Below are 26,895 nucleotides of genomic sequence, written 5' to 3'. Positions count from 1 at the left end.
CTGGCCACAGGGACACAAACCAAAGTCTGCACACCTAATGGCTCCCGAAAACACTAGACCCTGTGAGGTAGGCGAGTCGGTTCCCAAGCCGGAAGGCCGGGAAAAGCCAACGAGAGAACTCACTGCCTCCCTGGAAGAAGGCAGCACTTTCAAAGCCCATGAAGGACTTCTTAGGGGGCAGAGAGAGAAGCAACCTTATTTTTCCTTGACCAATGAGCTTTGGAAGAAGGGGAGAAGGCAACAGAAGATGCAGGAGAGGATAAGTTTGAAAAAGGTGCTCATCTTACAGGACTTCTTCCTCAAACTCCTCTCTGACATTTTCTACAGGAGTAGCAACAGGAGTGACCTGGACAGCTGTAGCAGGAGAACATACTGGAGCAACCCGGCTGACAATAACTACAGGAACGTCAGTAACAGGAACAAGAGCAGTGAGGGCAGCTGGGGACTGGAGGAACAGCAGGAGTAGATAGACTACAGGTACAACAAGGCAGTGCCACAGCATACAGGAGTGCCAAAGCTGAAAATGCAAGAAGAAAGGAAAACCAACAATGACAATCCTGCCATCTACTGCACCTACAATGCTTACTGTCAACCTGAAGGAAAAAACAAAAATGATTAGTAGAGGACTCCTCTCGCTCCAAGGATAATTGCCCTACGAAGCGGAAGGAGGCCCCTGTGAAAAGTTCACCCGACTGCCAACCCCTCCCCTCCCCTCCTCGCCCGAAAAGCAAGCGAAGCAAGCGAAGAGCGACAAGAGCAACACCCAAAACTAATCATAAAAGATATACTACCACATCCTTACAAGTAGAGGGTGTAAGCATGTGATGAAGGTGAATGTTACACCCTTGGCCACTGGCCCGGAGACACTCATGCTGGGGCAAGGCAGCCACCAAGGCTATCACAAGTCGTGGGTTTGTATATTAATAAATACTAAACACAGTATATTCAGTATATATAAAAAAGTAAGAAAAGAAAAAATCTCACCAAGAAAAGCAAGTTTAACAAAGAGCTCAAGAAAACATGACGGCTGAAAGCAAACTGGAATGCTTATATCAGGGAGGGTGGGTATTCCCGCCTACCAGACAGTTGTTACTGCCTAACCACCTTGTTCAAGAATTTACCGTCCATTTTCCAGTTTTGCCGATAGTAATTCCTAATGTAAAGGACTGAGGGTTTGTACATTGTGTAGGAACAATGATAAAACCTTCAAATAGAAGTAGAGATCATGGATTTCTGCTGAAACTTAAAACCACCAATTATATTGAGTTTCAAATCTTCTCTCTTTATACTCTGGATAAAATAAATAACAGTTTAGTACTGTTAAACCTCCTGATAACTCAATATACATAATGGTCATAATATTATATGAAATATACTTACATGTCATCTTCATCAGAATACTCGTATTCCATGCTGTCCCCAGTGCTAGCACGGGAAGTACGATGGGCTCGGAGACTGTGAAAATGACTAGATGTCCCGTGCCGCTTTCCTGCCAGCTGTTGGCCACACCATTCCACACTTCTCTCTCTTCCACGTTTCCTTTTCCCTGCAGAAACTGCCAGGTACCTGGACCGATACACAGACAAGAGAGGATGCTCATGTCAAAAAATGGCAAATATTCTATAATAAATTGGCATATATTTTAACAACACTATACTCATCCCCTATACTCCTAATACAGCAAATAAATTACTTAGTACACAGTTTAACAAGAATATCAAGCCACAAACCTGAGTGCTGTACTCACATGACTCACTAAAGGCATGTTTCTTGAATGAAAAGTGAAAACTGAGGCAAGTCTTAAGTCAGATTATCAGGGGGTTTGGTAAGAAGAAACATTTTTGTACCTATTCTCTGTATCTGGAGACGACCTCAGAGTCTTCTTCCTCCGATTGAGAGAAACTCCACAAAAGCTTGAAGATTTGGTGATGGGTAGGACGCTTGAAATCCCTGCAGGAAGAACGGAAGTACCCTGAGGATTGGAGGTGGATGGGGCATCTGGATCCAGGGCTAAACGTTTGCACTTTCTTTTTCTGCAAAATAAAGGGCTTGGTAAAAATAGCATATAAAAGTCAGGTCTCTCAAAATTTTTCAGGAACTGCAATGTGAACATTATTGTAATTATTATTATTATTATTATTATTATTATTATTATTATTATATTATTATCATCATTGTTTAATATTAGTGAGAAAATAAACCCTATTCATATGGAAAAATCCCACAGGGGCCATTAACTGAAATTTAACTACCAAAGAATATGATGCTCACTCGAAAGAAGTAAGAAGTAAAGGAAAACACAGCATTACAGTACCTCACCAAAGATAAAAAGGCAGGTCAACAGTCATTCAAAAGATAAATGCATTTAAATTTTGTGAATGTAAACACAGTACAATACAGGCAGTCCTCAGTTACCAGCAGGGGTTCCATTCTCGGCGGGAAGCGAAACCACCATTGACCGAAATTCTGCATTTTATGGGATCAGTTAATGGCACCAACAACGAGTTCATCTCACCTCTTGTTAGGTATGTTATGACGCCATAACTCTATTATTGGCATCTTACAGTCCTGATAACAGAAACTTGGCCTGTTACGGCGCCATAAATCACTGATTTTATGATGCTAGTCAAGCAGCATAGAACTGGATCACCATTAACCAAGTCGGCTGATAACCGGGGGACTGACTCTCATTGCTTCAGCAGAACCTTTTGAATACTGAAGGGCCGTCATTCACATGAATAGAGTAATACAGTGTTTCCCCGTATTCGCGTTCTCCGGGTTCGCGGACTCACTGATTCGCGGATTTCTCTCTGGACCCTATCTACCCACTATTTGCAGGGGATTCACCTATTCGCGGGATTTTCCGTTGAAAATCACCACCAATTACTCTCTCTCTCTCTCTCTCTCTCTCTCTCTCTCTCTCTCTCTCTCTCTCTCTCAGAGATGTATGGTTTTTTTGTATGATAAATAATTGATTTCATATTTTCAAATATTAATATTAATGTATACAGCAATAACATCAATTCATTAAATAAAATACTAAAGTGAATTAGTAAGATTTTAGTTTATAAATATGATATTGTTAAGATACAATAAAGTTTTGTACATACCTGGCAGATATATACTTAGCTATACACTCCGTCGTCCCCGACAGAAATTCGAATTTCGCGGCACACGCTGCAGGTAGGTCAGGTGATCTACCGCCCTGCCGCTGGGTGGCAGGAATAGGAACCTTTACCGTTCTAGAACCAGATTTTCTCTTCCACCTGTCTCCTGAGGGGAGGCTGGGTGGGTCATTAATCGTATATATCTGCCAGGTAAGTACGTATGTACAAAACTTTATTGTATCTTAACAATATCATTTTTGTACTGGAACTTACCCAGCAAATATATACTTAGCTGATTGACACCCTTGGTGGTGGGTAAGAGACAACTATTTACTGAATAGACAGGTAAACAACATACGTTGTAGGTAATAAATAAATAAAACCTTGGTTCCTACTTGTTTAGGCGGAAGATTCCATGGCTAATGCCTAGGAATCTGCTTCGCCTCAAGAGCCTCAGCGAGGGTGTGACCTATGGCTAAGAGTTCTTGTGGGTCTGTCGATGGGGTCTTCTCCACTTACTCGACAAAGCCTGATGGCCTTTGTCAATGGGGTCTTATCTACTTACATGACAATACGCCTGCCTATGCCTAGTGGCATAATTAAGGAGCACAACACCGATCCCGATCACCTGATCCTAACACGAGGGTTAGTGCTTAAATTGAAAAGAGTTATCCCCAAACTCCTTTCAAACAACCCAAAGAAAAAACACAACGTTAAATAAAATTTAACTCACTAGTTAAGGATCAGTATCGGCTCCCTATCCCAGCAACGTATCCGCAGACACGTATCAACCAAGAGAGAAGGATCTCTCATAGGTTATCTAGACATCCTTCGGGTAATGGGAAGTCAACAGAGAGTTGCATCTCCCATATGTGACAGCTAATATGTCGTTATGACATATTGTTAAGGAAAGAACAAGAATTCGGAAAAGCTCGCACTTCATGCGCTTTTAATTCTCAGCTGTTTGAAGGAATCATCAATGCACTTATCAAGTGCTTTGGAGATCACATTGTCTCAAAGAAGGCCAGGGCGTTCTTTGATATAGATCTCTTCTGGGTGAAGCCTGGAGCTTGGCTAGCGCTTTGCGCCTGGCAGGTGCCTAGCGTCTGTCTAGCGCCTCGCGCCTCGCTGGAGCCTCGCGCCTGAATGGCGCCTAGAGCCTGGCTAGCGCCTCGCGCCTGGCTGGCACCTTGTGCCTGGAGCTTGGCAGAAGACTTCATGATTACTGTCTATGAGTCTGCATGCCTCAAAGAGTTTCAGCGAGGTAGGGACCTATGACTGCAAAACCCTTCTGGATCATGTCAATGGGGGCTAGCCCGCTTACACGACAGAGCCTTCTCGGATCGTGCCAATGGGGGTTGACCCACTTACATGGCAGAGCCTTTACCTGTATCATATCAATGGGAACTAGCCCTCTTACATGACAGAGCTTTAGGTTTCTCTTTACTGGAAGGAGCCTCGCGCCTGGATGGATACTCAATCCTGATTGGAGCCTAGCACCTGGAAGGAGGCTGGCACATGGAAGGCGCCTGGCTGGCGCCTTGCGCCTCATTGGCGCTTAGCGCCTCGCGCCTGGCTGGAGCCTCGCGCCTGGCTGGAGCCTCGCGCCTGGCTGGCAATGTCCACAGTGGACACACTCATCTGTCCAATCTGTTCGCCTGGCCCGCTCCTTCTCCGCCTCAGACAATAAAAGCGTTTATTCGAGCTGTCTGCCTCTGGCGTTTCTAGCCTGTTTGGCATTTGGCGGCTGGCTGTCGCTATGTTGCCCGAGGATCCTGAACAAACCACAATAGTTTATCAGGAGACTGGAGAAGGGTGGAAGGAACTCTTCCACCTTGAGCCTCTGGCCTCAGACGAAGGGAGGCGTTTGCAGCCGGTTACATCCAGTAGACGATAGGATATCTAAACAGGACAAGAGAGAAGAGTCTTCCTCCTCCGAGGATCCTTCGTGAGTACTTCCTACCTGTTGAGGAGGTTTCTCGTTGTAGAAACCTCCCTCTCCTTGCCCTAAGGAGGGGAAGGAGCCTGGAAGTCGAAGGAGACTCCGAGCCGAAAGTGGGCAAACCCAGGCTTTCTTAGCTCTTATCGTGTTCCTCTGAGTACCTTCTGGGGAACGTTTCGAGCCCTCATCGCATCCCTGAATTCCCTCATAAAATTTCCAAAAGAAGCTTGATGAAGAGAGGTTCCAACTTGTCGGAACAAGGACTCTGCGGGCCACGAAAAGATCCCAACTCGAAGTACAGATATCCTACTCTTGGTCGTATTGAGGTATCGTATAAGATCCCGAAGATTTTAGTCCTCTGCTATTTCTAAGTCCCTTTGCAGAGACAGAGTATAGCCTGCAACTGTATTCTTTGATAGCAGATATCTACAAAGGTGATTCTTCTCTCAAAAAGGGAAGAAAACCATCATGTGGATCACAGAGGTATCAGAAGAGGACAGTTTCCTCATTCAACCCAGTACGATCTACAGCACTTCTTGTCTTGGCCATGAGACTTGTCATTCACCTTGAAAAAACCTCTCATTCACGTCAACTTCTCGTCAGTCTGCACTCAGACAGACTCAGAGTGGAGAGGTTCTTAAGGTCGCTTTCTAAGTGAGGCTGATAGAGTAGACCGACTCTCTTGGGAAAGCCTTAGAAAAGTGCTGTAAGAAGGACGTGACCTCTGTGAATCCAGCCTCTCGAAGGCCAAAATGGGGCAAAAAGCATCATCCTCTCTCCCTCTGACGCCAGTAATTATCTTAATACATCTGTTAAGAATTTATAAAGGGGAAAAAAGACTAATATTTATTCCCCTTTCAAACTAAAGGATGGCGTATATTGCTACCGCTCTTGGATCGAGAATAAGGAAGCAGTCTAGAGGAAGCCTCTTCGTCTTCAACATTGCGAAGAGATCTATGAAGAAGACGTCTCCCAGGTTTCCACAACTCTCTTTCCAACTAAGATTAGACAGACGTCAATAGTTATTATCGTCGATCAAGAAGGTTCTCACGGACGTGCAACATCGTGCAGCAAATCTCTTGAGGATCGTTACGTTCCGTGTCTGTGTTCTTCTTGAGGATCGAACCCCCGCCCAGTTAGACGGGGAACGAAATCAGGAACGAACCGTGACGTTACCGAGCCTGCTGTCAGAGGCTACTGAACCCTTCAGTTAACAACTCGTTATATTGAGAAATTATCAAGTCCACTAAATTGCTTGCAATTCTTTAGACTATGTGCCAGAACATCTGTACCTCTGTCATGATACCCAGCACCCTCTCATATGTTATTTCTGTTTCTGGTAGGAAAAACTTTATAGGTGTAATGTAGTCCATTCAGGGAAACAAACTTCCGCCACGAAGAAAAAGGTTCCCATCAGACTCATCTATCTTCTCACTGAGCATGCTCCGTTCTCTAATATGGCTATGCTTTCGTAAGCATGAGAGCATTATATAATATAGTGCTCTGCCGCGTTAGAATAGTCCATAATTCTGTTACATTGCGGTAAACAGCATTGAAAAGTTGCAAGAGATCTTTCTGTTGAAAGCTTCTTAGCAAAACGCAGACAATGTTATTCATGTTTGCCTACAAATCCCCTCAATCCGAGGCTAAGTCCGTGATTGTAGGGGAGAGATACAGTTAGTCAGTCAATCCCGTAGGAGAGAGAGATGTAACCGACCGCTCATTACCGAGAACTAGATGGTACTGATTGGTCTACAGTGACAGCAGTCTACGTTCGCTGTCTCGCCATATTCTTCCTGAGTTGCCAGCTACTCCATTTAATTAAGGAATATGATAAAATTATTATCGAGCCTAAGGAAGCTCTCAATAAGGCATATTTAAGCGAAACAACCTTCGTTAAATACAGAAGCTAAGTCGGTGTTGTCGTAACAATCCCTTTAGGCGTATTCCTTACCTAGGAAACTCCTGGAAGGATACAGGGAATTCAGTTGCCAACCATAGAGGTAACTACGGTATGCGCATATGACTTGACCATACAGTTATACACCAAATTCTCTACTACGTACATTCTTTCCTCGCCAAGGCAGAGAGAGAATGGAAAATTTACTATCTTCGTTCTTTTCATCAATAGAACGAATTAGTATTAGCCGAAGGAGATCCCAAGTGAGAACCGAGGATTGAAAAGAATCTCTCAAGCTTCCTATTCTCTTGGACATAAAGACTTAAAGGACGTAGTCTACGCGTCTAATACCTGGAAGAGCCTCTAATCAATGAATGAGAGCTCCTCCGAATCTTCTCCAAGAGAGCTTATATGCTTATGCGATAAGATGTATTGAGATCTTTGTCAATGAGAACTAACCCATTAAGATACAAAGACTATACATTTTTTGTCAATTATGTGTTATGCACTTATACTTGACAATACGTTTAATATCTCCCTAAGGAAGGAAGTTAATCCAGGAACTCGTTAAGTCTTCGTGACTTCCACAGAAATCATGGAAGGGACAGGATTCCTGTTCACATCTTGAGCTTATGGAAGGAAGGACCTTGATGTTCTCTTTCCGCAGTCATTCCCGAACGCCGAATAGATGAGATTCTTATTAAGAAACCTCCCGTAGCTCTTGCCTCGTCATAATGAGGGAAGAGTATGAATGAAGGAGAGAGTCCACGCTGAGAGGAACTGCCTGTTACAGCAGTCCTCTGTATATTGGAGAAGGGCTTCTCTCAGTATCAGAATCATCCCGACAAAAGCGACGGCCGCCTGTGCGACATCTTGCGCCTTTGCCAGGAGAAGGCTGATCTTGCTAAAAACTAATAAGAGGAGCCTCGCGGCTGACCTCTCTCTCTCTCATAAGGCGATTCGGGATATCCTGGCGCCTCGCGCCTGGCTGGCGCTTCTTGTCTGGATAGCGCCTCGCGCCTGGAAAGTTCATCTTGCCTGGAAGGCGCCTCTCGCCTGGCTGGCGCTTCTCACCAAATAGGCTCTTCTAGATCTGAAGAAGATCACTCATCTTGAGGAGCTTGTTGTCTGCTTGAAAGCAGAACACTCCCAGGTGGAGGAGGAAGATCAGACACACACCTTCACGCTTCTTGGAAGATTGTGGATCAGCAGACAGGAACTCTGGCGCCTTGCGCCTGGCTGCTGGAACGCGGCTCGCGCTTGGTTGCTGTAACGCGCCTCGCCCCTAGCTGCTGGAACGCGGCTCGCGCCTGGCTGTTGGAACGCAGTTCGCGCCTGGCTGCTGGCTGCTGGCTCATGGTTGGTTCCTGGCTCCTGGCTGGTGCCTTGCGCCTGGCTGGCACCTCGCTCCTGGCTGGCGCTCAGGGCTCTCTTAGTTTCTATCAAAGTGGGAGTTTTCCAACTTATTTCCAAAGAACGCGATAGATCGTCCGAACTCCAAACATGTCCATTCTTTGTCTTTTTGGCTGTAAGATGAAGAATCGGACGAAGAGACGAACTTTTTAAGGATGCCTTTGCAATGGCGATCCTTGGCAGTCTGGGATACTACAGATCTTGCAAGTGAAATGGAAAGGTCATTTTCATCTCTTTAAAATACGACCATTATGAATTTTGTAATTAAAGTTTTATTATTATTATTATTATTAAATAACTGAAATTATCAATAAACATTTACATACTAGTACCATAAAAATTCTTTCATCGTAAAAGAGAGAGAGACAGAGAGAAGTGTTTATCTCTCTCTGTTCTCTCAAAAAATACTTATAACGCTTCCAGCGAAAGAGAGGACCCATTATATCTTGTATGGCGAAGAGAGAGGGGGAGGACATTATTATCTTGTGTGGCGAGAGAGAGAGGAACAACATTATTATTTGTGTGGAGAGAGAGAGAGAGCGATGAGAGAGAGAGAGAGAGACCCGAGAGAGAGAGAGAGAGAGAGAGAGAGAGAGAGAGAGAGAGAGAGAGTTAACCTTAATTAAAAGTGACATGGATAGATTAGTACGTATTGTATTTCTTTAAAATACTATCACATATGAATTTGTAATTTACACTTATTATTATTATTATTATTTATTATTATTATTTGGAAAAAGTATTTAAAAAACAACAAATAGTACGAAGTACATAAAAAATCTCGAGTCTCAGAGAGAGAGAGAGAGAGATGGACGAGAGAGAGGAGAGAGTGCGAGAGAGGAGAGAGAGAAGAGAGCGAGAGAGAGAGAGAGAGAGAGAGGGGGGGGGGGGGGGTGGGGGGGGGGGGGGGGAAAATTTTCAGGACCACGTCATTGCAACACTGCAGCTCTTCCCCCTCCTGGCTGTCTCAGAACTTGATATATCTGACAGTTTTAGTACCTGGATCTCGAGGAAAAGGTTACAGAGAAGACTGGGATTTCCTTCATTCTTCCATAATTTTTTTAAATATAAGCTAAAATCTTACTAATTCATTATGGTATTTTCTTTAATGAATTGATATTATTGCTGTATAAATAATATTAATATTTGAAAATAGTAAATCATTTATTTATCATACAAAAAAAACATACATCTTTGTAGTAGAGAGAGAGAGAGAGAGAGAGAGAGAGAGAGAGAGAGAGAGGAGAGAGGAGAGCGAGAAGAGAGAGAGAGAGAGAGAGAGAGAGAGAGAGAGAGAGAGAGAGAGAGAGGAGAGAGAGAAATGATAATTGTTAAGATACAATAAAGTTTTATACATACTTACCTGGCAGATATATACTTAGCTATAGACTCCGTCGTCCCGAGCAGAATTCAAACTCGCGGCACACGCTACCAGTAGGTCAGGTGATCTACCATTCCCGCCGCGTGGGTGGCGGAAATCCCGACCATTCCCGTTTTCTGAGCCAGATTTTTGCTCTTACACCCTGTCTCCTGAGGGGAGGCTGGGTGGCCCTTAATCGTATATATCTGCCAGGTAAGTATGTATATAAAACTTATTGTATCTTAACAATATCATTTTTATACATGCAACTTACCCGGCAGATATATACTTAGCTGATTGACACCCTTGGTGGAGGGCGAGAGACAGCTATATATATAAAAAAAAAATTTTAATAACGGGAAACAACAATTGTTGTAGGATATCAATCCTTGGTTCTTACCTGTTTGGGCTGAAGACTTCATGATTACTGTCATTTAGTCTGCATGCCTCAAGAGCTTCAGTGAGGTAAACCACCTATGACCGAACAGCCCTTCTGGATCATGTCAATGGGGGCTAGCCCGCTTACGCGACAGAACCTGCATGGATCGTACCAATGGGGCTTACCCGCTTACATGGCAGAGCCTGACCTGTATCTTTATCAATAAGGGGGCTAGCCCTCTTACATGACAGAGCTTTAGGCTTTAACATAATGCACAACGAGGAGACCAAAAGTTAATCCCGACCACCTGACCTTCCTAACCATGTTAAATCTAAGAACTGAAAAGGGTTATTCCTATACCCTCTTTCAGTCAACCATAAAAACCAAACACCATAATGTTAAAATTACATAACCTAACTAATTAGGATTAACCTCAGCTCCTCCTCCCAGCACTAAATCCGCGGACACATATGCTCCCAGTGAAAAGCACTTCTCATAAGTAACTCTCACATCCCTTAGATAATGAGAGGCGAACACCGAGTTACACTTCCAATACGTGGATTCAATTTGATTTTGAAGGGACCACGTTTTATGAAAAGCCATTGAGTTGCTATGGCCCTCTACTCGTGTGCCTTTTACCCTGAGGAGTTTAAATTGTTCTTCACCACATTTAAGATGCGCTTCCTTAATAATGTCTTTAATGAAAAACGTAAGGGCGTTTTTGATATTGGCCTTGTAGGATCCGTTGACCGACACCAAAGACTTTCCTGCGTACCTCCAAAAGAGACTTTCTTTGTAAATAAAATTTAGCGCTCTTACTGGACAAAGGGTCTTCTCCTTTTCTTCCCCCGTAAGAGAAGAGAGTGCCTTCACTTCGAAGCTTCTAGGCCACGGTTTTGATGGGTTTCGTTCTTGGCTAAGAAGAGAGGCTTAAAAGAGCAAATTGCAGCCTCCTTCTTAAACCCCACTCTGCCCTCTAACGCTTGAAGTTCACTCACCCTTTTTGCCGTGGCTAAGGCGAACAGGAATAGAGACTTCCTTGTCAAATCTCTAAAAGAAGAATTATTGGAAGGTACGAATCTTTCAGACATCAGATAATGCAGCACTATATCCAAGTTCCAACTGGGATTTTTATTATTCTGACTTTTTGAGGTCTCGAAAGACCTAATAAGGTCATGTAGATCCTTATTGTCCGACACATCCAGACCCCTATGCCTAAACACCGAGGCCAGCATACTTCTATACCCCTTGATCGTAGATACAGCTAGGCCACACTTTCTTCTAAGGTAAAGAAGAAAATTTGCAATGTCGGTTATAGAGGTACTGGAAGAGGATAGCTCATGCGTCCTGCACCATCTTCTAAACACTTCCCACTTCGACTGGTACACCCGTAATGTGGATGGTCTCCTGGCTCTTGCGATTGCTTTTGAAGCTTCGCGAGAAAACCCCCTCGCTCTAACGAGTCCTTCGATAGTCTGAAGGCAGTCAGACTTAGAGCGGGGTGGGAGGTTTTTGTGATACCTGTCGAAGTGGGGTTGTTTGAGAAGATCGCTCCTTAGTAGGAGCAATCTGGGAAGATCCACTATCCACTCCAGCAACTCTGTCACCCAATCTAGGGCTGGCCAAAAGGGAGCGATCAAAGTTAATTTCGTTCCCTCTGAGGAGGCAAACTTTCTTATTACTTCCCCTACCAGTTTGAAGGGGGAAAAGCGTACCCGTCTATTCCCTTCCAATCCATCCGATGAGGAGGCCGTCTATCGCTATTGCTCTTGGATCTGCGATGGGGGAGCAATAATTCTCCAACCTCTTGTTCCAGTTGGTTGCGAACAAGTCTACGTTCGGCCTTCCCCATAACCCCCATAACTGATTGCACACTTGAGGGTTGAGAGTCCATTCGGTGGGGAGCACTTGGTTTCTTCTGCTTAGCAGATCCACTCGAACATTTCTCTCTCCCTGAATAAATCTCGTTAGAGAGAGATCTGCTTCTCTTGCGCCCAAAGCAACAACTCCCTCGCTGTCTCGTAAAGGGAGAATGAATGAGTTCCCACCCCCTTGCTTCCTGAGATAGCTAGGGCTGAGACGTGTTTGTCGGAATTGACCTTGAATGATCGATCCTAATATCTGTTCTTGAAAGTGCAAGAAGAGCTAGGTGAATGGCTTTCAGTTCCTTTGTTTATGTGCCAGGACACCTGAGCTTCTTCCCAGGTTCCCGACAACTTCTTGCGAATCCAACGTTTGACTCCCCACCCTACTTCCGATGCGTCTGCAAACAACGCTCGGAGAGGGCTCTTTATGTGCAAGGATATTCCTTGACCGAGTTTCTTCGGGTCTAACCACCACCGAAGATCTTGTTTGACCTTGTCCGTTATCCTGAATGACTCTTCGAGGTCCTGGGAACTTTGATCCAGTTCTCCTTCAGATAATACTGAAGGGGTCTTAGGTGCAGTCTCCCTAGGAAACGAACTGCTCCAACGAGGAAAATGGTTCCCAGCAAACTCATCCACTCCCTCGCGGAACAATGCTCTTTCCTAGAAATACTGACACCTTTGTAAGGCAGCGCTCTATTCTCTCTGTTGATGGAGACGCTAGAAAACCCGAGAATCCATCCGAATCCCCAGATAAACTATGTTCTGCTGGGGATCCAGCTGGGACTTCTCGAGGTGACTAGGAGATCCCAATGACTGCGTCATCTTTAATGTTACCGAAAGGTCCTCCAGACACTGTTGCTTCGATTTTGCTCGTATACCAGTCGTCCAAATACATCGATATTCTGATCCCTTCTAAATGTAGCCAATGCGCCACATTCCTTAAGATACCCGTGAAGACTTGCGGGGCCGTCGAAAGTCCGAAGCAAAGCGCTCGAAATTGAAACACTCTTCCCTGTGACATGAATCTTAGGTATTTCCTTGATGCCGGATGAATTGGCGCATGGAAATATGCATCTTGAAGGTCAGGGATACCATCCAGTCCCCTGGACGAAGAGCAGAAAGTACAGAGAAGAGGTCTCCCATCGAGAACTTCTTCTTTATCACAAAGACGTTCAGCGCACTTACGTCCAAAAACCGGCCTCCACCCGCCCGAGGCTTTTGGTACCAGGGGAATAGACGGTTGTAGAAACCTGGTGAATGGAGATCTTGAACCGGTTCTATTGCCCTTTTCTGCAACATAAGTTCTACTGCTTGCAGGAGAGCTTGACTCTTGACAGGATCCTTGTATCTCGCTGTTAACTCCCTTGGAGTTCTTGTTAAGGGAGGATATTCCCTGAAGGGGATGAGGTATCCTCTCTCGAGGATAGAGAGGGTCCAGCTGTCCGCCCCTCTCTTCGCCAGACTCTGGCAAAGTTCGACAGTCTGGTGCCTACCGCTATCTGGAGGACTTCTTCTTCATTTTGCTTCCCTGCGGGTCTCCTGGAAGGTCTTCCTCTGGTATCCGGTCTTCTACCTCTAAAAGGGGTTCTTGAGGAGGAAGAGGCTCCTCGAAAGGGCTGCTGAAGAGGTGCTTTATCCTTCTTTTGAAAAGGAACAGCAGGCTTGAACCTCTTTGCTGACTGTGTCAGTAAATCCTGTGTGGCTTTTCCAGCTAATGATTTTGCTACATCCTCACCGTGTCCTGTGGGAAAAGGTGGTTCGAAAGTGGCGAATATAGCAAGGCCGACCTCTGTAGAGGAGATACTGACGGTTGGGACAGGAAAGACCCGTATACGCTCTCTTTTTCAAAACTCCCGATCCAAAAAGAGCAGCCACTTCACCGAACCGTCCATCACCGCTCTGTCCAGACACGTAATACACTCGATAATTCGTCCATAGTGACAAATTCGGGATCTTGGGCTCTCTTCGCAAGGGCTCCCAAAGCCCAGTCCATAAAATTGAATACTTCGAGTGTCCTAAAGAGTCCCTTTAGTAGATGGTCCAGTTCACACATCCCCCAAGTAGCTTTTGCTGATAGTAGAGCGCGCCTCCTTGAAGAATCTACTAAGGAAGCGTAATCTGCGTCTGCCGATGAAGCAGTCCTAAGCCCATAGGTTCCTGGGTATCGTACCATCTTCCAGGTTTACCCGTCAACTTTGAAGGAGGGCATGAAAAAACAGTCTTGCCCGCCTCTCTTTTATTCTTAAGCCATTCTCCAAATCCTTTGAACGCTTTTTTCATACTAAGGGCTGGACGCATTTTTACAAATGAGGATGCTTTTGGAGACTTCGTGCTTGATAGCAAAGATCCTGGAGAGGGCGGATCCGCTTGGGTTGTTTAAGCTTATCCCCGAACTCCTGCAACAACAACAAGGACAATCTCTTATAATCAGAGACTACTACATCCACTGGTAATTCTTCATCCGAGACTTCTTCTAAGTCTCCAGCTGTAGGGGATCCTTTCGGAGAAGAGCGGTTCTTAGTTGTCGAGGGACTTCTGTCAAACGAAGAAGAACGTCGTCCGTGTGACAAATCCTGCTACTACAAGGCGCAACAGAGTTCTTAAAAACGCACGAGATCTTCTCTCAGGAACCTGTTTCCTACCAGGTGAAGGGCTCCTACTCTCCGAAGAACTCATAAAGTGCGAAGGGGTCTTACTCTGACCTAAGCTCGTACAAGGAGCCTGGCGCCTACTCGACTCCTGACGACGACTGCTCGACTCCTGGCGTCTGCTAGACTCCTGGCGCCTACCCGACTCCTGACGCCTGCTCGACTCCTGAGCCTGCTTGATTCCTGCGCCTGCTTGACTCCTGGCGCTTGTCGTGACTCCTGGTAGGCTCTTGACGCCTCTCACAAGACTCCTGGCGTCTGTTAGGCTCTATACGCCTGTGATATTCTTGGCGCCTACTAGGCTCTGTCAACTCTTTGTTTCTAAAAAGCTCCTGCTTCTTAGGCTCTTGACGCCTATCCTGATCCTCAGAAGAGGTGTCCAACTCCTGACTTCTCCTAAGAGACGTAGCTGATCGCTTGCTCTGCGAGCGCTACCGCTGGGAACTTTCTTCCTATAGATAGGAGAGGATCGTTTAAAGGGAGAACGAGAGAGTCTCTCCGGTGACGAGCGCCTGCTAGAGTGAGAAACTTCTCTCCTACCAGGAGAAGAAACTTCGATCTCTTCACTGGAAGGGAGGAGTCTTTTCTTCGAGACGAATCCTTATGTAGAGCGCCTACCAAGGAGGATATTTGCTCCTGTAGATTAAGCAGGAAAAGCTTAGTCGGATCTTGAGGCGCTGGAGACGGTCTTCTCGCCTTCTTACTAGTCGAAGGAAAATCCTCTGGAAATCGCTCTGGGCTTGAATCAAAGCGTCTCCTTTCGGCGCTAACCACGATCTCTTCAGAGGACGAGACTTCGAAGCAGAGCTCCATCCACGCCTGGACGAGGAGGAGTCCGACGCAGAAAAACACTCTTCCAGGATGCCTTTTCTACGGCTATCCAAGGCAGCCTGGGTCGTTTGACTTCAGGGTCTGCTGAAGGACGCCTGATCGTTGGGGATGCTCCACATCCTCCCTGCGGCTTTTGACATTCCTCCCTCTCCTGGTCCTGGGAGTTTGGAAGCGGTCTAGGCCTAGGAGCAATGCGGAGCCGATCAGACGCCCCCTCCACTGCACTGGGGTCACTGTATTCACTGACACTCTTACCTTGTGTTTCCATAGCTTTAAGCTGCTCCTGAAGCTCCCTGATCGAGGATCTCATTTTTTCCATTTCTGAAAATGAATCCTTAGATTCAACACAGGGAGAAGGGGCTGAGGTTATGGGAGAAACATCATCTAGCTTGTTAATTTCTAATTCAGGCTCAAAAGAACAAGATCTACTCGAGCTTCTAGCTGACGCTTTCCTCAGCTCTATCCTTCTCTCTTTTCTTAATATAAGAAGCTAAATCCTTCCATCCTTGCTCCGTAAGTCATTCACATTCAGCACAAGTTCTATCAAACGCACATTCAGAACCTCTACATTTACTACAAAGTGTATGAGGATCTACCTCTGCTTTAAACAACCTAGTTCTGCATTCTTCCCTTGCACAAACCCTAAACTTAGGTGTTACTTTAACTTCAGCCATCTTAATAGAAAAAACCAAATCCAAGTCCTAATCCAGTCCAAAATAAGCGTATGCCAATCCCGAGAATAAACAAGAGTACTTCACCAAATGAGTCCAACCAATTCCCGGCAAATGAGCAGAATTCCAATCAGGAGAGACCAAACAACAGTTGTTGCCGGCCTCAGCGACAGAGAAAATCTGGCTCAGAAAACGGGAATGGTCGGGATTCCGCCACCCAGCGCGGGAATGGTAGATCACCTGACCTACCGGTAGCGTGTGCCGCGAGTTTTGAATTCTGTCGGGACGACGGAGTCTATAGCTAAGTATATATCTGCCGGGTAAGTTGCATGTATAAAATTATTATTTTTATGGAAATACTGAGTTACTGACAGCTATAATGAAACATTATGTAACGTAATATTAAAACAGAAGAAGAATTCTAAAAAATACATACGTATTTGTTGGCTTCATGATCGCAGTCTGATTTATTTTATATTTTATGAAATGAATTTAGTCATGAAAATAAACATCAAAATACACTAATTAGTGATTATTTTCGTCGGAAAATACAAAGAGAGAGAGAGAGAGAGAAGAGAGAGAAACTAAGCGTTTTTTAAAAGCGTCATAAACTCGGAGCGTCGGAAGCGTCAGCGTCGTAACCTCGGAACAAGCGTCGTAACCCAGGGAAGATTTTTCAATGAATATTTAAGAAAAAGCTTTGTAACCTCGGAACGTCGTAAGCCGGACCCGTCGTAACCCGGGGACCGCCTGTATTCACTTCTTACCTTTTTAAGAGTTTGCCTTTTGAGCTCCCTCCATTTATTCTTCAAATGCACAAGATGAATTTGTAGTTTCTGTGAGGTAAGTAGGTGATGAGGATGCAACAACTACTAGTACTGTTAATACTCTAACTGCTCGTTAGCACGAGACTTATTAAAGCTTCTAAATGAAGCGTTTCTAGTCATATGCTTTTCTGACTTCCTTAAGTAGGAAGTTAGTGTGTTTATATTTCCTCAATCAAGTTTTAACACTTCTTACACATATTAGTGAATAAATATTAATATTTCCCTTTATTGCAAAATATGTGTCTACCGAAAAATTCGTTAGTTTCACGTAAAATTTTCTTCGAAAATTCAAAGCCAAATTCATTAAAAAGTTAATAAAAGCATATGCCAAACCAAAGACCCAGTACTTCCCTGCAAAAGACAGCCCAGAAGATCGATGGCGATGAAAAACGAAAATCAAGTCAGGAGGTACCAACAACGATGTTGACAGTACCGCGACAGAGAAAATCTGATTAGAAAAACGGGAATGGTTCCTATTCCTGCCACCCAGCGGCAGGGCGGTAGATCACCTGACCTACCTGTAGCGTGTGCCGCGAAATTTGAATTTCTGTCGGGACGACGGAGTCTAAAGCTAAGTATATATCTGACAGGGAAGTTGAATGTATAAAAACATACGTCACGTGAGGTAAAACTCTGGAGGGGTATCATCTTTAAAAGGTGTGAACTGGATCACATCTAAAAGTGCATTAACTGTATGTGCTGTAATTACATAGTACAGATTGTACCAACACTTTCCTCCAAGGTTAAGAAAGTAATTTTCACAGAACGACAACTCTGTTATGTCTCTGATATGCTGGGCCTAGTCAAGACCTGCGAACCAATTCCTCCACCCAAAGGTAGGGAGGAGCCGGCGAGAGAACCCTCTGCCTCCTCTGCGGAGGGAGGCAGACCCTTAGAAGTCTCAAGGCGAGACTCTTAGGGGGTTGAGATGCAACCTTATTCCTCAACCGAGAGGCCTTGGGAGGAGGGGAGGAGGCAGCAGACCACAAAGACAAAGAGGAAGACGATGACGATGACACCTTATGGGATCTCTCCTTTGACTTCTTCATCACCTTCTTCAGGATGGCGGTAAGGTCCTCCGTCCAGGCATGAACAGCAGGTATAATGGATAAAGCAAGACCAGAAACAGCAGAAGCAGATGCCCAGGCAACAGGAACAGCAGCAATAGGGCCTGTCTCCACTACTACAGGGTTAGCGGCAGTAGTGGAGACAGCACCTGCAGCGTAGGCACTGTGACCTGTAGGTGGAGACACCAAGAAGCCAGGAGGCAGAGGTACCACAACTCGAGGTGCCAGCAGATGGATGGCTGTACCCATCACCACCAAGGGTGTGGTAGCTGGTAGCTGTCAGATGGTGACAGAACACCATAGTCAGAACCTTGACGAAGCTGAGGTGGTGACAATGACTCGTCGTCGGTATCTCCACTACGTGAGTCACTACAGACTTGGCAAGATAAGCCAACAGGACTTGCAGGGAGGATGTCCCCACAAGCCCTAATGAGTGCCACACTGCTGACAGGTCTGACAGATGTTCCTCCACCTTACCTGAAGAATGAACGTCAGGTTAGATAACAGAGACTCTTGTCACTCCAAGGAAAGCTCTGCTCCTTCAGCGTGACCAGAAACCTCCAAACCAAGATGGCTCTGATTCCACACCTCCCCTCCATCCTTCTTGCTCAACAAATCAGACAGATGAAGAAGACAAAGCAGAGGCCTCTCCCGAAGGACATTGAGCAAGAAGGGTATACTTGCCAAGAGAGAGAAACAAGGACGAAGAGTCAGCCACCATGATTGTCATTGGGGGTGTATAACCCTCAGACAAGGCCTTGGTGCCCTTCCTCCAATACCATTTCCTCCCTGCAAAAAACTTCATCCACTGCACAGGGGTCCAGACATGACTTTCAACACAAGTTAGTTCTGGGATACAATCTTGCCCCCTGTATGAAGAGCAAAGGGCATGAGGGGTCAACCTCCACAGAAGACCTGAAGTTGCTATAGCCTTTCCCTCCCACCCCAGGAAACACGAAACACACTTGAGAGGGGGGGGGGGGGTTATGGGCAGGCTTAGCAGATACGTGGGTTTGAATTTCACAATGATAATATAATAAAAGCAGCAAACACACTCAATAATACCAGTCAAACTAAGAAAGAAAGATCCCAGTTGGCGACAGTCGGGCAGAGAGAGTAGCAAACATATGTCCTCACAGTCCTCTTCTTTCCCACCATTATCCCTACATTAAGGGGTCAGTTGCCTGATGCGCCATCTCCACTGCATGCATCAGGCATGGTTCATAGTTTGGCAATTATTGGCAGTGAGCCTGCCTCACCTTTGACTAAAAAGTTCACCTGCAAGGCAGCAGTTTCCACAGTTATTGGCAGTGGGCCTAGCCTTTTACTAAAAAGTAAGACTGCAAGGCAGCAGCTGTCCTTTTAGTTGCCTTTTACGACATGCAAGGCCTATGGTGGTAGTACACTTACATCCCTACCACACCCAAAAGTAAAGTGGAGTGCTGCGCAAGTTCGGGTGGGTGGAACTCCTGCCACCTGAACAGTAGTTAAACTACTCAACTACGTACCTTGTTCAAAAGTCTAGCAGCCATTTTCCAGCTTCACGGAAAGTAATTCCTAATGTAAAGGATTGATGTGGTAAGAACAATTCTAAGCTAGGCCTAGATGTAGCTTCTTAAGCTAAGAGTGTGTTTCTCAACTCTTGAAGATGCCTTCCTCTCTATTGTTCTCTAACCTGTCTAAATGAGAGTTAAAAACTTTCCATTGGTTACTATCCCCCAAAGCACAATACAGATTTAATCTACACGGCAAACTTGTCAGCTACAACTTGTGCAGATTGTATGAGAATCATAGCAGGCTTTAAGTAACCTAACCTTACAGCATATGCTGCTGCAATAGAAAATGATATTGTTATGATACAATAAAATTTTGTACATACTTACCTGGCAGATATATACTTAGCTTTAGACTCCGTCGTCCCCGACAGATATTCAAATTTCGCGGCACACGCAACAGGTAGGTCAGGTGATCTACCGCCCTGCCGCTGGGTGGCAGGACTGGGAACCATTCCCGTTTTCTAATCAGATTTTCTCTTCCACCTGTCTCCTGAGGGGAGGCTGGGTGGGTCATTTAATAGTATATATCTGCCAGGTAAGTATGTATAAAACTTTATTGTATCATAACAATATCATTTTTGTACATTCAACTTCCCTGTCAGATATATACTTAGCTGATTGGCACCCTTGGTGGTGGGCAAGATACAGCTAACTACTGAAATAGACAGGGAAACAACATACGTTGTAGGTAAACATAAGAAACCTTGGTTCCTACCTGGTTAGTTGTAGGTAAACATAAGAAACCTTGGTTCCTACCTGGTTAGGCGGAAGACTTCATGGCTACTGCCTAGGAGTCTGCTTCACCTCAAGAGCCTCAGCGAGGTAGTGACCTATGGCTAAGAGTTCTTGTGGGTCTGTCAATGGGGTCTTATCCGCTTACTCGACAGAGCCTGAGGATCTTTGTCAATGGGTGCTAATCCACTTATATGACAAAACACCTTGCCTAACGGCATACTCAAGGAACACAACACTGATCCCGATCACCTGATCCTAACACCCGGGTTAGTACTAAGACTGAAAGGAATTATCCCCAACATCCTTTCAAACAACCTTAAAAACACAACACCATATAATTAAAAACTAATTAACTAATTACGGATCGGTATCAGCTCCCTGTCCCAGCACCGCATCCGCAGATACGTATGGACCAAGAGAGAAGCATTTCTCGTAAGTTACTCTGACATCCTTCAGGTAATGGGAAGCAAAAACAGAGTTGCATCTCCAGTACGTGGCAGCTAGAATATCCTTCATTGACATGTTCTTATGAAAGGATAAAGAAGTCGCAACGGCTCGCACCTCATGCGCTCTAACTCTCAGCTGCTTGAACGAGTCCTCATGGCACTTATCATGCACTTCAGAGATCACACTTCTCACAAAGAAGGCCAGGGCGTTCTTCGACATGGGTCTCTTCGGATCCCTCACAGCACACCAGAGACTCTGTTGGCAACCCTTAAGCTGCTTCTTCCTCTGAAGATAGAACTTTAGCGTCCTGACAGGGCAAAGAGACATTTCTACCTCCTTCCCTACCAAGGGAGAAAGCCCTTTAACTTCAAAGCTTCTGGGCCAGGGATTAGAAGGGTTCTCATTCTTTGCCAGAAATAATGGCTGAAAAGAACATATTGCAGAGTCTCCTTTGAATCCGACACGAGAATCCAATGCATGGAGTTCACTTGTCCTCTTGGCAGTTGCGAGGGCCAAGAGAAAAATGCATTTCCTTGTCAGATCTCTAAAAGAGGCTTGATGAGGAGGTTCAAACTTGTCGGAAGTATGAAATCTGAGGACTACGTCAAGATTCTAACTAGGTGTACGAGAGGTCCTAATCTTGGTTGCCTCAAAGGATCATATAAGATCATGAAGCTCCTTATCCTCCGCTATCTGTAGGCCCCTATTTCTAAAGACAGCGGAGAGCATGCTCCTGTATCCCTTAATAGTAGATACAGCTAAATGTGATTCTTCTCTCAGGAAGAGGAGAAAATCAGCAATGTTGGTCACAGAGGTATTGGAAGAGGACAGCTTCTTTGACCTACACCATCTACGGAAGACTTTCCACTTCGATTGATATACCGGCAAGGTAGAAGACCTGCGGGCTCTGGCGATTACGCTGGCAGCCTTCCGCGAAAAGCCTCTCGCTCTGACGAGTCTTTCGATAGTCGAAAGGCAGTCAGGGAGAGAGCGGGGAGGTTTTTGTGATACCTCTCGAAGTGGGGTTGTCTGAGCAGATCTGTCCTTTCGGGAAGAGATCTGGGGAAGTCCACTGTCCATTCCAGTACCTCTGTGAACCAATCTTGTGCGGGCCAAAAGGGGGCTATGAGAGTCATTCTCGTTCCCGTCGAGGCCACGAACTTTCTTATTACTTTCCCCAGTAGCTTGAATGGGGGAAAGGCGTATGCGTCTATGCCCGACCAGTCTATGAGGAGGGCATCGACTGCTATGGCTCTCGGATCTTCGACTGAAGAGCTGAAGTTGTCTATCCTTTTTGTAAGAAACATGGTGAAAAGGTCTATCTGTGGTTTCCCCCACAAGGCCCAAAGCCTTTGGCAAACTTCGAGGTGGAGGGTCCACTCTGTTGGAAGGACCTGGTTCTGCCTGCTCAGCAGGTCCGCTCTCACATTCCTATCTCACTGAACGAACCTGGTAAGGAGAGTGACGCCTCGTTCCTCCGCCCAGACCAGAAGATCTCTTGTCAACTCGTAGAGGGAGAAAGAGTGAGTCCCTCCTTATTTTCGAATGTAAGCCAGATCCATGGTGTTGTCCAAGTTGACTTGGACTACCACGCCTCTGACTTCCGATTCGAAGGACTTTAGGGCTACATGGATAGCCAAAAGCTCCTTTGAGTTGATGTGCCAGGACACCTGATCCTTTGTCCAAGTGCCAGACACTTCTCTCGTTCCTAGTGTTTGCTCCCCATCCTGTCTCCGAAGAGCTGAAGTTGTCTATCCTTTTTGTAAGAAACATGGTGAAAAGGTCTATCTGTGGTTTCCCCCACAAGGCCCAAAGCCTTTGGCAAACTTCGAGGTGGAGGGTCCACTCTGTTGGAAGGACCTGGTTCTGCCCTGCTCAGCAGGTCCACCCTCTCACATTCCTATCTCCCTGAACGAACCTGGTAAGGAGAATGACGCCTCGTTCCTCCGCCCAGACCAGAAGATCTCTTGTCAACTCGTAGAGGGAGAAAGAGTGAGTCCCTCCTTATTTTCGAATGTAAGCCAGATCCATGGTGTTGTCCAAGTTGACTTGGACTACCACGCCTCTGACTTCCGATTCGAAGGACTTTAGGGCTACATGGATAGCCAAAAGCTCCTTTGAGTTGATGTGCCAGGACACCTGATCCTTTGTCCAAGTGCCAGACACTTCTCTCGTTCCTAGTGTTGCTCCCCATCCTGTCTCCGATGCGTCGGAGAACAACACTAGGCGGAGGCTCGGAATCAAAAGGGACATGCCTACGTTCTTTTTGAGAGGAGCCACCCACCACGCCAGGTGGTTCTTTATTTCCTGATGAATTGGAAAGGAGTCCGACAGTTCTCCTGTCTTTCGGTTCCACACCTTCTGCAGGAAGAATTGCAGGGGCCTTAAGTTGAGCCTCCCCAGAGAAAAGAACTGCTCCAGCGAGGAAAGGGTCCCCAGCAGGCTCAGCCATTCCCTCGCTGAGCTTCGTTCCTTCCCTAAGAAGGCTGAGACTTTCTCCAAGCCTCGAACGAGCCTTTCTTGCGATGGAAAAACTCGAAAACCCAGAGAATCCATCTGAATCCCCAGATAGACAATGTTCTGGCTGGGGATCATCTGGGACTTCTCGAGGTTCACAAGAAGTCCAAGGGACCGTACCAGGTCTAGAGTTGTTGTCAAGTCCTCCAAACATTGATGTTCCGACTTGGCTCTGATGAGCCAGTCGTCGAGATAAAGAGATATATTTGTAATAAATACATTTAAAAGAACAGATAATTACATATCTGTAAATAGAACCCATGACCTGAGGGGTCATTGGTGAATTAGGAGCGTCCTACGTGACAACCTCAAATCTAGATCACGCTGTGCAATGCTTGCAGTAGCCTGGTTTACGTTTGTTTGGAAACATCATCAATTCATGAATCTGTTAACTGCTCACAACACCTTCCATGGGAAGCTGTTGACCTGTTAACCTGCGCCGGAAACTTGTAACTTCCGAGCCGGCGGACTACTTATTTCTTTTTGTATAAATCGCTGAGATAGCTAGTGTTTCGCTATCGACACGATGCTTTGAATTGTTAGTTCTATTCCAGTTATCAAACGGAGCGACTCCTGAAAAAAAAAAAAACCCGAAACCACCCCCCCTCTCTCTTGTGACGGAGTTGAGAAATAAAGCTGTTTAAATGTATCAACTTCCTCCATTTGAATCATCTCCCTCATTCTAAGAAGAATCAACTTTACTAAGATACAACGTAGGAGAGAAGAAAAGTAGAACCAGTAATGCTTACGAACAACAGTCGTAAGAAAAGACAAACAGTCTTTCGCCAAAGCGGAAGAACATAATATATTCACCCCCTTCAGATGCAGCCAACGGGCTACTTTCTTCATAAGGCCCGTAAAAACTTGAGGGGCCATGGAAAAGCCGAAGCACAAGGCCCTGAACTGAAAGATCCTGCCCTGTATCATGAATCGAAGAAACTTTCTTGATGAAGGATGTAGGGGGACATGAAAATACGCGTCTTGCAGGTCCAGGGAGACCATCCAATCTCCAGGACGTAGAGCCACAAGAACCGAGGCGGTAGTCTCCATAGAGAATTTAGTCTTCTTTACGAATCGGTTCAGTGCGCTCACGTCTAGCACAGGTCTCCAACCTCCCGAGGCTTTCAGAACAAGGAAAAGTCGATTGTAGAAGCCTTGGGAGTGGGGATCCTGTACTAATTCGATGGCCTCCTTTTCCAACATCTGATCCACAAGTTGCAGGAGAGTTCTTCTCATGACAGGGTCCTTGTACTTTGCTGACAGTTCCCTTGGAGTCGAAGTCAAGGGTGGCCTGTCTCTGAAGGGGATGAGATATCCCTTCCTTACTATTGAGAGGGACCAGTTGTCCGCCTCTCTTAAAGCCCATTCTTCCGCAAACTTCAGAAGCCTGGCGCCTACTGGTGTTTGGAGGACTGATGAGTCATTTTCCTTTCTTAAAAGGTCTAAAGGATGACATCCCTCTCTTCTCAGGTGCTTTCTTTCTAGAGGAGGATCGCGAAGAAGGACCTCCTCGAAAGGGCGTTTGAGGAGTACTCGTCTCCTTCTTAACAGAGGATACAGCAGTTCTAGTCTTTTTCGCTGATTGAACTAGAAGATCCTGGGTCGCCTTCTCAGTGAGTGAGTTAGAAATGTCTCTCACTAACTGAGTAGGAAACAGTTGGTTCGATAGAGGAGCGTATAAGAGAAGCCCTCTGAACTGGAGAGACAGCTTTTGTTAGAAATGAACTAAAAACTGCTCTCTTCTAGAGGATCCCTGCTCCAAAAAGGGAGGCCACTTCTCCAGAGCCGTCTTGGACAGCCTTGTCCATACAGGACAAAATGCTATGAAGCACTTCGGGGCTAAGGAAGTCCAGGTCCCGAGTCTTCTTGGCCAACGCCCCAAGAGACCAGTCCAGAAAGTTAAAAACTTCCAGGACATGGAATAATCCCTTGAGATGGTCCATTTTAGACATACCCCATGCGGTTCTGGCTGTAGACAGGGCATGTCTCCTCGTCAAGTCCACAAGAGTCGAGAAATCTGCCGACGAAGGAAGAGCCAGTCCCATGGCTTCCCCAGTCTCATACCAAATGCCCCTCCTTCCTGAAAGCTTAGAGGGAGGACAGGCAAAGACAGTCTTACCTGCTTCCTCCTTAGAGCTGAACCAAGCCCCAACTGACTGGAGGGCTTTCTTCATGGAGATGGTCGGACGCATTTTCAGGAAGGAGGAGGATTTAGAAGTCTTTGTGCTAGTGAACAAAGAACGAGGAGGAGGGGCAGCTGGACTGAGAGAGTCTCCGAACTCTTGCAGTAGCAAAGCAGCTAAGGTTTTGTAGTCCGAAAGCGCCGCACCCCTTGGGGATTCTTCATCGGAAATATCCTCAAGTTCTTGTCTCATCTTGATGGGGGAATCGCGATCAACAGAAGGCGAGCGCTTATTCTGAAAGGAGTTACCTGTTTTATCAGTCCTCTGTTCTCTTGGAGAAGGGCTTCTTTTAAGTAGCTCAGAGAGTCTGGAAGGTGTCTCATGTCCGCCCTGACAAAGGCGACTGCCACCTGTGCGACATCTTGTGCCTTTGTCACGGTCATCGACACTTCCAGAAACTCATTTGCGTCTAGAAGAATGCTCTATCTCGGAAGGCAAAATGCTTGGAGCCTCGCGCCTGGCTGGCGCCTCACGCCTGGAGGAAGGTTTGCGCCTGACCGGGGACTCGCGGCTGGTTGCGCCGAGCGGCTGGGAAGCAGCTCGTGCCTGGATAGCGGTTGGCACCTGGCAGAGGATTCTTGTTTCATTAGCGACATACGCCTGAAAGGAGGTTGGCGCTTGTCCGAAGACTTGTGCCGAGTTGGAGCCTCGCGCCTCAGTACGTCCAGGATCCGTGATCTCTTAATGGGAAGAGAGGAGTCCTTCCTACGAGGAGGATCCTTCTTGAGTACTCCCACCAAGGACGAGATTTGCTCCTGCATGTTAAGGAGAATTCTTGTTGTAGGATCTTCCTTCTCTTTGACCGAAGGAGGTTCGGGGGACGAATGGGATTCCCAGCCGAAAGTAGGCGAATGCAAGGCTCTCTTGGCTCTCTTCCTATCCATCGGTGAACCTTCTGGGAAGCGTTCGGGGCTTGAATCCAATGTGGGCGCTTTCCAACTCCTCTTCAGAGGACGAGATTGATCATCCGAACTCCAACCTTGTCTGTGCGACGAGGAATCGGAAGAAGAGAAGCACTCTCTCAGGATGCCTTTACAATGGCGATCCCTGGCAGTCTGTGACGATACAGATCCTGCCGAAGGGACGCCTGACCGGTGGGGATCCTCCACAACCTCCGTAAGGCTTTCGACATTCCTTTTCCTCTGGGCCTGGGAGCTTGGAAGAGGTCTAGGCCTGGGAGCGTTGCAGAGCCGATCAGACGCCCCCTACACTGCACTGGGTACACTGATATCACTTTCCACTGCACTGCGCTTACCTTCAAGAGCTATCATTTTAAGCTCCATCCTTTTGAGGGCAGCTTTCAAATCTGCAATTTCCACAGAAGAATCTGCAGGATCTGTGAAGGGAGGAGCTGATATCATGGGTGAGGATGCAACAATTACTTGAGGGATAGGTGTTAACTCGACACTAACTGGCTCGTTAGAGCGAGACCTACTCAAACTTC

The 26,895-nt window shown here is 46.1% G+C and overlaps 1 protein-coding gene across 9 annotated transcripts in view; it reads right to left on the bottom strand.

Annotated features, from left to right (window-relative positions):
• Positions 1-26,895, bottom strand: part of LOC135224503 (G patch domain-containing protein 2-like) — a 192,289-nt gene that overhangs the window by 96,581 nt on the left and 68,813 nt on the right. For all 9 annotated transcript variants that reach the window (XM_064263525.1, XM_064263531.1, XM_064263522.1 and 6 more), the window contains 2 exons: positions 1,848-2,033; positions 1,381-1,566 (listed from right to left, as the gene is read on the bottom strand). In XM_064263525.1, the coding sequence (XP_064119595.1) occupies positions 1,381-1,566; positions 1,848-2,033 (372 nt within the window). The remainder of the gene's footprint in view (positions 1-1,380; positions 1,567-1,847; positions 2,034-26,895) is intronic.

This window comes from Macrobrachium nipponense, chromosome 12 (genome assembly GCF_015104395.2).
Source record: "Macrobrachium nipponense isolate FS-2020 chromosome 12, ASM1510439v2, whole genome shotgun sequence".
Lineage (NCBI taxonomy): Eukaryota > Metazoa > Arthropoda > Malacostraca > Decapoda > Palaemonidae > Macrobrachium > Macrobrachium nipponense.
The sequence above is the reverse complement of the archived record's forward strand: the minus strand, read 5'-3'. Positions and strand labels throughout refer to the sequence as shown.